The following is a 13,026-nucleotide window of genomic DNA, read 5'->3' on the forward strand; positions in this document are numbered from 1 at the left end:
TAAGCTGGACACCATTGAAGCAGATCACTTCAAGTTTAAGCTGGACACCATTGAAGCAGATCACTTCAAGTTTAAGCTGGACACCATTGAAGCAGATCACTTCAAGTTTAAGCTGGACACCATTGTAGCAGATCACTTCAAGTTTAAGCTGGACACCATTGAAGCAGACCATTTCAAGTTTAAGCTGGACACCATTGAAGCAGATCACTTCAAGCTGGACACCATTGAGGCAGATCACTTCTAATTTAAGCTGAACACCACTGAAGCAGACCACTTCAAGTTTAGGCTGGACACCATTGAAGCAGATCACTTCTAGTTTAAGCCGGACACCAATGAAGCAGATCACTTCAGGTTTCAGGTGAAGTACATAAGTAATGGAATAGATATCCCTGCAGTCACTGAGGGAAAGTACATTTTCTTTGTTGACGCTCGACTGTGTCGGTATGTGTGCGGTTTCATCGAGGCGAACACAAACACTATCATCCATATTCTTTTGGTTCTTAGATTGTAAATGTGGACATTTGAAGTATCCCCGCGGCACTGAGTTAACTGTATAGAATTACTAATATTTGTCCAAGATTAGATGACTGAACACTTGTGAGAGTGGGAGTCATTATTCTAAAGCGGAGGTTGTGTTGTTGAGGAGCAGAGGGCAAATGTCTGTGTAGAGAATCAGAACGTACACACAATATCCCTGTTCGTGTAGTGTAATGTCTTCCTGTAAATGAGGTGAAGTATGATGGTTGTGTAACAGGCTGTTGTGATTTATGCTGTTTATTATGCTGGTGATTCATTAATTAAGTTTAATGTAATGATGTTTTTATGTTTCCGAGTAAAATTCATTTTCTGTACGGTCTCATTTTTGATTAAGTTTCTCATTTGAGATTTTTATCATTCTTATCTTACGAGGTGATATATATATATATAAGGTGTTACCGAATTCCGCGAGCGAGATCATTTTCGGCAAGGCAAGGCAATGGACGGAAAGGTACATTCTTATGGAGGACCTTCAAGCTCCAAAGGAGTCAATCATTTCCCTGCTCCTGCACGGAGAGCAGCTTTGAGCATGCAGGAGCCTCATGAAAGGGGTATTAAGGTTGCATATGAAAATACTGTTTGTTCATTGTGGGTAATACTTAAACAAGAAATATACGGAAGAATATTTTATTTCAGCTATGTAAAATAATATGAAATATATGATACACTTATTTACAGGCCTGAATGACATACCTAATCCTCACGCTGCAGCAGAGGCACAGTCGCAGAGGAAGATAGACAGACAAAAGAAAAAAAAAAACATGGAGTTGCTAATCTTTATATAGATTATCTTTTCAGGTGAGTTCAAAGTCCTTCACTTCAAGATATCCTTTGATTCAAATCTGTCAGATGGAAGGATTCCTGCGCAGGATATTCTCCCTTTCCCTCCTTGCCTGCCGTCCAGGATGACTCAGGGGAAACTCTCTTGCTTCTGACAATGCTCAAAATGTCACCATGGAATTCTCCGTCAGGCACAACTAAAACGTGGCACTTCCGAAATAACTTAGTCATGCACTGCGCATGTGAAGCAATACCACCCCGCTGTACTGTGCTGATACAGAGGGGATTTCGTACAGAGGTAATGGCGGCCTCTGTACCGAAGTCCGCAGTAAGGTGTTATGTATTCTGTAAGCTTACTGAATTCAAAGTGCCGTATGGGTGGTGTGTGTGAGACAGAGAGAGAGAGAGGGGTGTACAAGTCGTGAAATTATCGTGAAAACCTGAAGGAGGTGTCCACGATTGGTTCATTATAACTTAATGATGGTGCTGGTCTTAATGACCCTGGCTGTCGAGCCCAAGCTACCATCTATGGAACCATCGCAAGACGAGGGTCCGTAACAGGTATAAACCTAGCGAATATAACAAAACAGCATATATGTATATTAATATTAGGAGGTGGAAAGGCTCCTCTTACTCGAGTAAGTCTAGAGATCATTGGTTCTCGTCTCTAGCATATAATTATAGAGAACCAAGAACTTTCATCTGTTGCACGTCGCTGTGGCTCACTCACCCTCCCTACTGAAGAGGGTTAAGGACATTTCTAAAGCTATATCTACCGTTATGATAACGACTTACCTATCTAATGGTCTCCGAACCTCTAGTCTATCTTATTCTTGCGACGGTAAGCGAGAGACAGTGACAAAAGAGGGGGTGGGACTGCGTTGGCCTTGGATTCTCAGCCCCAGGCGCAGGTGTGGGTGCTCGGTCAAGGTTCATAAACAGGAACGAAGGCCGGAGAGAGACAATGTAACGTCTTAGACACGAGGTCTCGCATCCGCATTAGAACTTCGGTATGACACGAGCGAGTAATGACATCCTGTGTTGTAAGATCAGGGCATCTGTCACTGCTCGCGAGTGGAGGAAACATGGCATCGTAGACGTGGAGACATGTGTATGACGCAGATCATTCGGTGATGACTACTGTGCCAAGTGTGGATAGATCAAGGGTAGCGCATGCAAGGGTAGAACACTGGCAAGTGGTGGTGTTGCTCTCGTAATGAGGTAGTATGAAGGCCAGGGTGTCTCGTGAGGAAGCAGAGTATTTACAGCATATGTGTTTCCTACAAGCTAGCGAGCGGTCAACAGGACACAGGGGGTGGACGCTGAGGCCAGAACAGTGCGTGGGTTAGTGGGAGACAGCAGTGTACAGGTATGGGAATGAAGGGATGTACGAGTCCCGCCCTTGCCAGAGGAGCATGTCTCTTGGCGGACGATGGCATACAAGTCGCTCTTTAGGATACAACTGCATGGGATACAGAGACTCCTCAATTACACGCTTTGCATTACGTCTACTGAAACTAACACTTAAAGGAATGTATACATATAGTCTTACTACCAGTGAGCAGCACAGCTGAAGACCACAGCTTAGCCCAGGAGCGTGGACCAGATGCCGTCACCAAGTAACTGGGTCAGCCGACGCGTGAGGCGACTGTAAACACTGACGCAGAGTGCAGGTGACCAGCGTGAGGCTCAGACGAAAGTAAAAGTCTATTCGTATCATGGTCGCTGGCTACTGCTAGGCCTTCATGTACCTGAAGGGTCGAGAGGTGAATACTTAATGTAATTCATTAACTTACTGAGAGGAAGAAACACAGATGATCAAACAAGTTGAAAGAGAGACATACAGGGGGAAGAAGGAGGAGGAGGAGGAGAAAGAGGAGGAGGAAAGATATGTGGAACATTTATGTAGGGGAAGGTGTCTGATAAACATTTTGAGCACTTTATGAAATAAAAAACGAATCCTTAAGATTATGATTTGTATCTTTCGAGGGAGGTTAGACTCCTGTCCTCCCTGCTTATATAATATTAACAAAGGCTTAGAATTTAAGGTTGAACTGCTCGAAGAACTTGTCGAACTCAGCAGTGGCGGGCGAGCGGCCAGGCTGGCTGATGACGAGACCTCCTGTGGGAACGGGAGGCAGTGGGTTGAAACCAGATGAACCCTGGGGCAAGGGCAGGGGGACGCCCGTGGGGCTCGCAGCTGAGGTCTTTGTGACGAAGGGACTCTGGACCGGGGGCGCGGACACTTGAGGGCGCGGCGACGGACTGGACTGAACCGTCTTGAAGGTGCCGGAGGCAGAGTCGAACACAAGCTGAGAGGCGGGTGACACATCGTTTCGCGGCGGGAAAGTGGACACGGGAGCGGATGTTGGCGGGAAGGTCTGAGGCGGTGAAGTGGTTCTAGTGGTGGGCGGAGGAAGGGGCTGCGCAGTACGTGGGGCGGTGGGCCTGAAGGTTGCCTGGGAGGTGGGTCTGCTCGGGGCGTGGGTCGGCGCTGCGAAGAACGGCACGCCAGCGGGAGACTGAGTGGGTGTTCGTGAGTCAGCGAAGTTGGTAAATAGGTTGCTGAACTCTCTGTCGAAGTCGAAGTTAATGGGTTTAGGCTTTGGCTTCTCTGTAGGAGGAGCAGTGGGAGGTGATGACACCAGCTGTGGTGGAGGAGGCCTCCTGTCAATCACCTGAGTTGGAGGAGGTCTGTGCTCTACAAACTGTGGTGGAGCAGTAGGTCTTTGTTCTACAAACTGTGGTTGAGGAGAGGGTCTTTGTTCCACAAACTGTGGTTGAGGAGAAGGTCTACGCTCCACAAACTGTGGTTGAGGGGAAGGTCTCCGTTCCACAAACTGAGGTGTAGAAGGTCTTCGTTCCACAAACTGTGGTGGTGGAGGAGGAGGTCTTCGTTCTACAAACTGTGGTGGAGGCCTCTGCTCTACCACATGATGCTGTTGTGGTGGGAATCGATCAACTTGTGGCTGTTGGAAGGAGGCAGGAGTGGTGAACTGGTTGAATGAGCGTGGCGTGGTGAAGACTGGGGCGGGAGCCGGGGTCGAGAAGGCAGGTTCGGAGAAGCGGTGGTCCTGCTGAGGCTGTGCTGGCTGCGGACGCTGTGGGATAGGACGCAAGGCAGGACGGGACTGGGGTCGTGGTCGGCGAGTTCTGAATGTCTGCTGAACTTGCGGCTGCTGCACCTGCTGGACTTGTGGCTGCTGCACCTGATGTACTTGTGGCTGCTGCACCTGCTGTATTTGCGGCCTTCGCCCATGCTGTACTTGTGGCTGCTGCACCTGCTGTACTTGCGGTCTTCGCACCTGCTGTACTTGTGGCTGCTGCACCTGCTGCACTTTCGGTCTTCGCACCGGCTTTGATTGCGGTACTATCTGCTGTGCCTGAGGCCGTCGCACCCGCTGCCTCCTTGACGGCTGTACTTGTGCCTTCTCCCTGTTCACTGGGCGGCGGCGACCGTTCAGTTCGTTGAGCTCTTCCTCAGTAAGGCGCCTCTCCCCTGTCTGATGGAGGAACTGGTCGTTTGGTGGTATAATTGGTGCGTCCTCCAGCTCAGGGTCAGCATTGGGATCACATCTGTTGCCCGACGTGTAGGTGAACTCCCGTCGGATGCCCTCTGGGTCGACGTAGCCATACTTCCCTGTAACGATGCAGTCCAAACCTCTCTTCTCCTCCTTGAAGGAGCCGTCAGCCGCTTCGTAACCGAATATGTAGTTACCCTCATCGTCGAAGTAAGCGTAGCGGCGTATGGTCTCGATGGGCGCTTTGGTCGTGCGGTCTTCGACGTGCTCGGTACGAGAGTCCACTTCCAGGCCGGTGTTGAGGGCCCGGTGCCGCTCTTGGTCGGCCGAGGCTTCTTTGGCCTTGTTGAAGAGCTGCTGTCGTCGGGACGGCTGGAAGTCCGACGATGGCCTAAGAGACCGCTGGAAGTCCGTGTTCGGCCTGCGGGCCCGGTCTCTGAAGAGGCGCTTGACTGGCACCGGCGGCGGTGCTTCGATCTCGTTCTGGATGACGGCTTCCTCGGTGACTGGGTCTGTCGGGAAGACCTCGAACACGGGCGCCTCGGTGACCAGGTCGAACTCTGGGGTGGTCTGTTCCGTCGGGGTCACCTGGACTGATGCGAGTGTAGGTGGGAACACAGTCTGTGAGCGGAAGGTCGTGCTCTCCTGGACAGGGGGAGGGCGGGGAACACGCACACGCTTGGGCTCCTGGACAGGAGTAGGGGGGCGGGCGACTCGCACTCGAGAGGGCTCCAGGACAGGAGTAGGGGGACGGGCTACACGCACTCGTGTGGGCTCCTTGTCTTGGGTTTGTGGACGTACTACACGCACTCGGGTGGGCTCCTGGTCTTGGGTAGGGGGACGTACCACACGCACTCGCTTGGGCTCCTGGTCTTGGGTTTGTGGACGTACCACACGCCCTCGCTTGGGCTCCTGGTCTTGAGCAGGGGGACGTGGCACACGCACTCGCTTGGGTTCTTGGACAGAAATGGCGGGGCGAGGCTTAAGCAGACGCGTGGGCCCCTGTTCAGGGGCAGGAGGAGGACGAGCTACGAGCACTGGCGTGGGCTCCTGTTCAGGAGGAGGGGGACGGGCTGCTGGCTTGGGCTCCTGCTCAGGGGCAGGGGGATGGTCTGCACGCACTTGTGTGGGCTCCTGGACAGGGACAGTGGGACGGGGGATGCGCACACGCGTGCGACGCAGAGGTATCTTCACGCGCTGGCGGACCTGTTGCTCTTCTTGAACGGGCTCGGCATCTGGGAAAGAAGGCTTCTCGGGGACGGCTTGGGACACTTTCTGTTCCTGTGGGCGGACGCGGGGTCGAACCCGGCGGCGGGACTGGAGTATCCGCCGGGCGGACGCGTCGCCGTTGCGGGCCGCGTCGGCGAGGGCGCGGAGTCTCTGGCGGGCTTTCTCTCTCCTGCTCTCCTGCTGGCCGGATACCGCCGCCACCAACAGCACCACCAGCAGTACCTGCAACAACACAACAAGGCGTCAGAAGGGACGGGGGGTCGCGTTCGCTGTACGTGTCACAAACACTCTAACACTTGTCTTAGGAGTAGCAACACGCGCGATGCTCGGGGGTAGCCGGCAACTGAACCTATCTAATGGACTCGAAAACTTTTCGAGATGGGCTCACACCTTATCTCAGCCCTAAGTCAAAACATCCGCTCAGTCAAGGCAGACCTTGCGCAAGTATAGTGAGGTTGGGAGCGGTATACAGAATATATTGTACAAGTGAACAGGAGAGAGAGAGAGAGAGAGAGAGAGAGAGAGAGAGAGAGAGAGAGAGAGAGAGAGAGAGAGAGAGAGAGAGAGAGAGAGAGAGAGAGAGAGAGAGAGAGAGAGGGGTGGGGTTAATCAATTCCACTGATTCAACAAACAGTTCATTCCCTCACACCTAAACTGCACCTCAGGTCTTTAAAACACAGTCAAAAGCAATAATACCAAAGCTGCAGACAGCACAAAACAGAGCACTCAGAACAATCACGGCTGCCCAGCAACCACATGCATTCTACAGCTACACAAAGAAATAAACATCTTCTCAATACAGTTTTGAGAGTTTGTGAAATAAGTGACGCGGTAAGGTGGTAAACGGTCAATGACAATCGTTAGGAACTTGTAAAATGTTTACGGATCTGGAAGTGGCACGAACCAGATCAAAAAAAAGGGTAGACGGTGAGAGACACGCAGGACTGAGAGGCGTAAGGGAAAAGGAGAAGGATAACATAGGAGGCGCATTAAGGAGGCTTTGATGATTATAAAATAAGGGCAGTGTAGTGCGGTGATACACAAGATCCAAACAATGCGAGAGAAAAGATGAGTTTAAAGCGATGGTCGAAAATGCGTTTGAAAGTCACTGATTCCCTGTGCCTGTACACCGTTAGCGCGAGGCATTCAACTTTACGAATATGTCAAGGTTGGATGTCGGGTGTATCATGAGATCTGGCGAGGCAGCGAGCTGAGGGCCGACCCGGTGGTGGTGTTCCCCTCTCAGAACACTACGCCCTAAAGGAACCTACCACAATATTCCTCTGTCAAGGAACCTATCACAATACTCCTCTGCTAAAGAACCTACCACAATATTCCTCTGTCAAGGAAGCTACCGCAATATTTCTCTGCTCAGGAACCTACTCCAACACTATCTCCAAGTAATCTACTACACCACTCCACCTCCAAAGACCCTACCACAACACTCCACCTCCAAAGACACTACCACAACATTCCACCTCCAAAGACCCTACCACAACACTCCACCTCCAAAGACACTACCACAACACTCCACCTCCAAGAACCGACCACAATACTCCACCTCCAGACCATACCACAACACTCCACCTCTAAATATCCTACCACAACACTTCACCTCCAAAGACCCTACTACACCACTCCACCTCCAAAGACCCTACCACAACACTCCTCTCCCATGACAGTAAATATTTACCGTGTCTTCGTCCGCACCTCATCATACATTGCCACCATCTGGGGCGAGGCCAACAGCACCTCACTATATTCTGTTGTTACGTTCCGCAGACGTAATCAAACAGGTGGTCATAGATGGCCACTGCTCGTAAACACTCATCTCAAACAGGATCAAGTATACCAAGAAAAAAAAAAACCACTTACCCTCCTGCTGAATGAAGTGTGACATTGCAAGACAACACGTACAATACCATGCAAACTGGAGATCAATGCAATACAACGAAAAGCAATTAGAGTTCAACGTTCTGTTGAACTACATGCGAAAAATCCTCGTTTTTATAGACATATACTAAAGTCCCCCTCTACACACACCTGCTTTGGTTCACACAGAGCCAGCCATCAACAGGCGGATCCGTTGCGATACACCTTGACTTTCGAACCCGGCTTGTAAGAACTGGTTTTAACTAGCCCCTAACCAATAGGCTACCAGTAACCATGACTTCCACAAGATCTCCATCGACATTTGTAAGAACGGGAGGACAACCCTGTCTCACCCGTTCTGAACCTATCGTTCTTTTAAGAAAACTTGTCTTGTTTCTTTTAGGATCCAGGTTCTTTGTAAGACGTGTCATTAGGATGAACTGTACCTCAGAGCTTACACATTACGAGTGGGAGTCATTGCACAACACGTAACTGTGTCTAAATCATATCGAACGGCAAAAAAAAAAAGAAAAAAGAAAGAGAAAAGGGGTCGTCAGGAGAGGGACCTGCCTCACAGAATCGTCACTCCCCTGTGTTACATGTATTTCAATACTGTATTGTTTACATTGTATTGACGACTAATGGCGTATTATTATTGTTGTTAACAATCATCAGGACTACTGTTATTGTGGTCATTATTATTATTATCATTATTACCATCAGTCTTATCATTATTATTTTTACTATCATTATTATTATTATCATTATTATTATTATTATCATTATCATTTTATTATTATTATTATTATTATCATTATCATTATTATTATTATTATTTTATTATCATTATTATTATTATTATTATTATCATTATTATTATTATTAATATCATTATTATTATTATTATTATTATTATTATTATCATTATCATTATTATTATTATCATCTATTATTATTGCTATTATCATCATTATTACTATACGACTAACAGCAGCTCTAGCGGAGGTCTAAAAACCCTCCCATCCTATACTGTCACCAAAAGAATGAACAGAAGGAGAAGCCAAGTGAAGATCCGTCCTCGCAGGCTCAGGCTCGGGTGCCTGAACGTGTGTTGATGTACAGAGACGAGACACACGAACCAGTGTGGCTCTCCCAAGCGGAAAACTTAAGACGCCGAGGATGGGAAGGTGGAGGAGTAGCACAGTCGCTCAGGAGAGTGTGTGTGTTATACGGGGGTAACAACAGCAGCAGCAGCTTGGGTTGTGCGAAGAGCACGTCTACTGAAGAGGAAGATGTGGCAATGTGTGTGTGTGTGTGTGTGTGTGTGTGTGTGTGTGTGTGTGGGGGGTGTGTGTGTGGGACTTCAATTCACGTGACACTGGTGACACGTGACACAGTGTGAGAGAGAGAGAGAGAGAGAGAGAGAGAGAGAGAGAGAGAGAGAGAGAGAGAGAGAGAGAGAGAGAGAGAGAGAGAGAGAGAGAGAGAGAGAGAGAGAGAGAGAGAGAGAGAGACTGTCTCGCAGGTGGTGTTCTTGTGCCCTGGTAGCGATAAGAGTCAGGAAGAAACGAGTTCATTCTGGTGATGGGAGAGAGAGGTGAGCGAGTGCTCGCCGGAAGTCTTTGATGCACAGGATCGAATCCTGGCGGTAAGGGATCCGAACGCAAGAGTGGGTGATGTGGTATTTGAGAAGTAAAACTCGAGCGTGGAAGGTAAGTGTATGAATGGTATCTGCAGAGGAATGCAAATGATTGGGAGGAGTACTGGAGATAGCAGTATCAGGATCAGGAGGAAGGTACGACAGCGGATGCGAAGGCAAGTGAGAGAAATAGGTAAGAGAGTCACGATCGAAAGAGGTGAATAATGTGAGGAGAACAAGAGGGCAAGTACAGGTGAGGTAATGTGTAGATATGCACTGAGTATTCTAAAGGCGCCGACTGAATGTGTCAGATGATACGAGGTGGACGAATGTGTATGGGACAAGATGGCATGGGGAGCGAGAGAGCCACTGTGAATGGCATGGTGAAAAGAGAAGAGGTAATGACAGCCTTACACAAGATGAGGTGTGGCACACGCGTCAGGAGTGAATGGCATTGCAGTTGAGATTGTCATGCTGTTTGACATGCATCTGGCCCAAGGTGAGGTGCCTCAGGATTGGCATAGTGCATAAAGAGTGCCTTCGTGTAAAGGCAAGTGGGATGAGAATAAAATGTTCGAAATACAGAGACGTAAGTGGGTTAGTAAGTTGAAAGGGACAGTGGTTGACTGAGAGGGTAGTGGTGTGCCCAGAGCATCACGCTGGGATGGAGTAATATGGCTTCAGGAGCGGTGTTTGTTTTGAAGAACTTGTGTGATACTTGTTCGGAGAAAGTCAGAGAACTGTGTGTGACATTTATAGATCCGGAGAAAGGGTATGATGTAAGTGACAGAGAGGCGGCGATGTGGAAGGTGCTAAGAATAAATGGGGTAAATGGAAAGTTAGCATATGCAGTGACGAGTTTATACCAAGAGACTTAGGTATGTGTGCGAGTAGGAAGGGAAGACAGTGAATGGGTCCCAGTGAAGGTGAATCTGAGTAAAGGATGCGCTATGTCACCACGGCTGTGGAGTCTGTTCATGGAGAGGGTGGTGAAGGAGGCAAAGGAAAAGATCTTAGAGGAGGCGGCTGGTTTACAGTATGCTTGAGATGGGGAGGCATGAGAGCTGGATCAGCTGCTGTTTGCAGATGACACGGCTCTGGTGGAAGACGAAGAAAGAAACTCCAGAAGCCGGTGATAGAGTTTGGAAGAGTGTGAAAAGAGAAAGCTGATAGTAAATATGAACACATACGAGACAATGAAATGCAGCAGAGGGTTGAGAAAGGAAGGTTCGAGTGTAACTTTGAATGGGGAGGACTTGGAGGAGGTGTAATGCTTTTAGGGACTTGGGAGAGGGCGTGGCAACGGATGGGACCATGGGAGCTGAAGTGAATCAGTGTGGAAGAGGAGGTTAAGAGTTTGGGCGTATTAAGGAGAGTGTACAGAGGTCAGCGTCTTTAAGAGCGGAATAGGGAACACTTGATGGTATCATAGTCTCGAAGGTGTTTAACAGATGCGTGTCGTGGGCCTGGAACGCAAAAGAAGGCAAGTAGATGGATGTGTTGGAAATGGACTGCGTGAGGATGGTATATGAAGTGAGGCAGGTTGGTCGCGTAAGAAAGTGGGGTGGTAAGAACAGTCTGAGACAGCCGACCAGGGTGTGTTGAAATGGTCCGGGCATAAAGGAGAATATAAGTGAAAACAAATTAACTAGGAGGGGTCTGTGGTTAAACAGGGAGGAGAGAGAGAGAGAGAGAGAGAGAGAGAGAGAGAGAGAGAGAGAGAGAGAGAGAGAGAGAGAGAGAGAGAGAGAGAGAGAGAGAGAGAGAGAGAGAGAGAGAGAGAGAGAGAGAGAAAAAATCTAGGGTATCGGGGCCTGAACATTCAGGAGGGTGAGAGGCGTGCGCGGATAGAATGAAATTAGATGGACTCGGTATGTAGAGGAGGGAGGGGCGACGTGCTGTCAATGGGCAGAACGAACCAGGCCATATGATGAGGTCAAGGGGAAAACACTGAGCAGTCTGCAGATGCCTGGCTTGGTAGGCTTTGGCTTCACCGTACATGGAATGTGTGCAAATGAAGCCGCTCTCCGTTTGTCTTCTACGCTAAGGCGGGAAAGACTGACACGAACCTTCGACAACCGCGCTCGACCCTCCCTCCCTCCTCTACATGTCGCACCAGCCACGCGGCTCCTCTGGCCACATGCTTGAGTCTCTACTCTCTTCAGAGCCTTCTTGTTCTATAACGTTTACTCCTTCCCTTCCTCCTGTTCTTCTTCCTTCCCTCCTTCTTCCCTCCCTTCGTTTCTTTCTTCCCTTCTCGCTACCGCCTGCCCCCCCCCCGCACTGTTCTCTAACATAGTATCTATTGTCAGGAATGAAATTCGTGTATATATATATATCTCGAAGGCTAAAGTTATTACCGGATAAAATAGTTTCTTACGGTACAGAAAGACCAACACCTCAGCTTCGTTCTAGCGTGACGTAGAGCGTACTTACGTACAGATTTATATGCTTCAATTTCCACTAGACTGCAATGACAGCAAGCGGGAGAGATCCAAGCACGGAGGAGGAATTCCTGTGGTGGCGTCGTGTGCCGGGGTGTGGCTAGCGGGAACCAAGGTCGAGGAACAAGACGGTGAGGACAGAGGGTCGAGGCGCCATCACAGACGTGGGTGGAGGTGTGTGCAATGGACTGCCGTCGGGTGGAGAGGTGTTGATGTGGGGACGTTGGCGGTGGAGGAAGAAGAAGACACACACCTGATTGACGTGGGTTGTGGTGGTGGTGGGGGTGGTGGCGTGTGTGTGTGTGTGTGTGTGTGTGTGTGTGTGTGTGTGTGTGTGTGTGTGTGTGTGTGTGTGTGTGTGTGTGTAGGAGGGAGGGTGAGGGAGGGACGGACGAAGCAGTTCCCGTTCTTTTGGGTTGCGTGTGAGGGTGTGGCCAGGATAGAGGTAGTCTGTGTGGTGTGGGAGGATGCGAAATGCCTACAGGACGTGGGATGAACGCAATTTAATTACCTCTAATGCCATAATACCAGGAAGACTTCAATTATTCGTGATCACTGTCGCATTATCAGCAGCCAACTGTGTGTGTGTGTGTACACTTTTATTCTCTTTTTTTCTTTTATATCTACGAGTCACCCACCTGCTGGTCATGTGTGCTGGCCTTTACAGAGCCAAGGTGACTTACATGCCATACCTTGTGTGAGTGCTAACAGTCTCTCTCACAAAATCTAGTCAACAGTTCCAGTCAAACTATTGGAACGAAACTGGAAAAGGTGATATCTGAATAATCATTATCACCTGGATTATCGTATATTCATGAGAAGATGACAAGAATGATTCAGACGTCTTGTAAACCCAGGGTCTACAGTGTTACAAAATATCTCTTATGGTATGAGACAAGAGAGACACCAGATGATACCACAGAAATGTTGGTATGGTATGAGACAAGAGAGACACCAGATGATACCACAGAAATGTTGGTATGGTATGAGACAAGAGAGACAC

At 49.1% G+C, this 13,026-nt stretch overlaps 1 protein-coding gene across 1 annotated transcript in view; it reads right to left on the reverse strand.

Moving 5' to 3' along the window:
• Positions 1-1,150: 1,150 nt before the first annotated feature.
• Positions 1,151-13,026, reverse strand: part of LOC139755095 (uncharacterized) — a 21,598-nt gene continuing 9,722 nt past the window's right edge. The window contains exon 2 of the mRNA XM_071673215.1: positions 1,151-6,290. Coding sequence (XP_071529316.1) covers positions 3,354-6,290 — 2,937 coding nt within the window. The 3' untranslated portion in view covers positions 1,151-3,353. The remainder of the gene's footprint in view (positions 6,291-13,026) is intronic.

Source organism: Panulirus ornatus, chromosome 18 (assembly GCF_036320965.1).
Source record: "Panulirus ornatus isolate Po-2019 chromosome 18, ASM3632096v1, whole genome shotgun sequence".
Lineage (NCBI taxonomy): Eukaryota > Metazoa > Arthropoda > Malacostraca > Decapoda > Palinuridae > Panulirus > Panulirus ornatus.